General features: G+C 40.0%; 1 protein-coding gene across 1 annotated transcript in view; it reads right to left on the bottom strand.

The window, feature by feature from the left end:
• Positions 1–455: 455 nt before the first annotated feature.
• LOC103729747 (protein dopey-1) overlaps positions 456–2642 on the bottom strand; it is a 70002-nt gene continuing 67815 nt past the window's right edge. Inside the window, exon 34 of the mRNA XM_017796825.2 lies at positions 456–1064. Coding sequence (XP_017652314.1) covers positions 759–1064 — 306 coding nt within the window. The 3' untranslated portion in view covers positions 456–758. The remainder of the gene's footprint in view (positions 1065–2642) is intronic.

The raw sequence follows: 2642 nt of genomic DNA, 5'->3' as shown, positions 1-2642 counted from the left end.
CTCCTTGTGATGTCTTTGTCATCACTTGCCTAATCAAGACGGCTTGTGACTGCCGGTTAAGACTTGACTGAAGATGAAGAATGGTGGCATTGATCATCCTTGATTCAAATGTGGAGTGGAGAAAACTTCATACAAACCATTTTTCCGTGGTAGATCTTTAAAGTAAGTATGAGATGACTTACCTGTCTACTTTGCAACATCTGAGCTGAGAGGTAGTCCGTCTCCTCCTGCTGATGTAGAGGGGGGCCAGTGCCGTATTCACGAGGACTCGTGGCACAGGCTTCAGTTAGTCGTCGCTGCTCTTAGGAAAGGGACGTGGAAGAACAGCTACATCTAATGTACCCAGCCTCTGACAGCGAAGCGACCATTCTGATACCAGGACATTATTAACCACGGGAAGAAGGAAACAAACAAACAGAAACCCAATTTAAATTAAATGAAGCCTGAAACCAATAGAAAAAAACATGGTGTGTATTTTGCAGGTTTAAGACAACTCAGGACAGTGAAACAATGGACTCTAAATGCATATATAGATCTCTCTGTAGGCACCATCATCATCAGTATGAGCCAACAATATTTAAACTTGATTCAGGCCACATTCAGACATAAGCTCTTATTTACAAATATTTAAATACAACCTGAAGAGTGTTTTGTTACACATATTAAAAAAAGGAAAAGAAAAACTATACAAATCAGAGCAGTATTTTGTTTTAAATAATTACATTTATATTTAAGCTATATGGAACTACTGGTCATGGTCAAGTTTTTATCACTCCTTCCAGAAAATCCTTTTCTACCATCTCTTCAATTTTTTGCCTTGCTTTGCTAGAAAATGATTTGTGGTTCTCCAGTTTCATGTCCTTGTTAGGGAAGGAGTTTGGGTAGAGGATGGGGCTCCCTGAGTGTCCTCCGCACCGGCTGGTGACTTTGCTGTTGAAGACTTGGCTGAGGACACTGAAGAACGGCAGCAGCTGTTCCATGCTGCGCACAGTGCAGATGGTGAGCAGTAAGTGCCCTGGCTCCCAACCCAGTGCTCTTCCTGAGCTGTCTTCCTCTGGATTTTTCTGAAGAAAACACAAAGGGAATTGTTCCGACCAGATGAACTTGTATGTTACGTAAGCACCAACAGTCAGTTAAATAAATACAAATGCCAGTGCAAAGCCTTCCTTCCAGAACTGATTAAAACCCACCATTTGCTAATTTCATTTCAGGGTACTTACAACCCTTTATAGTATTTTCCGACTAGACTGTGTAGGCAACTTGAGCTTAAATGATTTGGGATAGGAAGAGTCAAAGGCTGAGGTTGTAGTTTCCATGCACTTAAAAACTGCTGACAAGTCATTTATGGCCTAAAGTTGCTGTAAGGTGGCAGCAAGGTCCAAAACTGAACAGTTACTAGAGCACAGAGAAATGAGGGGTTGGGCTACACAACATGCAGGGAAGTTGGGCCTTGGGTGAAAGGACCTGAACTAACATATGGGCTCTGCCTTTAATTACTGTGCTGTTCCTTGGCCAAGATACAGAAAGCCACACAAAGCCTCCTTGCTGATGAAATGGGAAAACTTCACCTATCTTGCAACAGGGAAGTCAAATGAGGTTGTATGTAAAAACTGTCAACTAAATATATACACCAATAATTTCTATACTAAGACATAAGAAGCTACTTTAAAATGGGTATGGCAGCACTTGGGAGGATGATGTAGGAGGACCTTGAGTTTGAGGATACCGCTCAGAAAGGTATAGTGATACTCTGTCTCAAGAAACTACAGAAGGAGCTAGGGAGATGTCTCAGCAGTTAAGAGCACTAGCTGCTCTTGCAGAGGACTGGGATTTGGTTTCCAGCACTCATAGGGAACTAATAACCATCTTTAACTCCAGTGTATCCAGTGCCCTCTTCTGGCCTCTACAGGCATTGTATGCTTGTGATACACTTACATACATGCAGACAAAACACTCATATATATATATATATATATATATGTATGTATGTAATTGTAGAGTGAGAGGAATTAAGTAAAAGATAAATGTGTATATAAAAACACTCATATATATATATATATATATATATATGTATGTATGTAATTTTTTAACGCCCCCCCCCAAGAACAACCTCTACTTCCTAGCTACTTTAAGAAGTCAACGAGGTGACAAAGAGCTACAGACATCTAGAGAAAGTGATGAGTGAGCCAAAGATGTTTGGACTCAGCAAAAATCACATATGATCATACATGCAATAAAAATAATGAAAATAAAATAGAAAAAAGAAAAGAATTAAGCCTTTCACATTCGATCACAAATAGAGTTCTCTTCTCACTAGGTGTGGCTGAGAAATTCATTTATCTAATACTTCATTACCAGTTTCCTAGTGTGACCCAAAGGTTTGCTTATTTTTTGTGGTGTTGGGAACAAAACTCTGGGTTTTATACATGTTAAAGACATGCTTTGCCAATGAGCTATACCTCGAGGTCTACTCACTTTAAAATCTAGGGGAAGTAGGTATGTTACAGTTGACTCCACGAGTGAGCAAGGAAAGACGGGAAAACATTGGAGAAGTCTAGCTGTCGCATACTTTATTCTCAGCAATGATCTAGCCTCCAGTCTCGATTATAGAATGCACTGTAATTTAATCACTGAGCACCATT

This window comes from Nannospalax galili, unplaced genomic scaffold, assembly GCF_000622305.1.
Source record: "Nannospalax galili isolate Female #2095 unplaced genomic scaffold, S.galili_v1.0 scaffold2893, whole genome shotgun sequence".
In the NCBI taxonomy this organism is placed as follows: Eukaryota; Metazoa; Chordata; class Mammalia; order Rodentia; family Spalacidae; genus Nannospalax; species Nannospalax galili.
The sequence above is the reverse complement of the archived record's forward strand: the minus strand, read 5'-3'. Positions and strand labels throughout refer to the sequence as shown.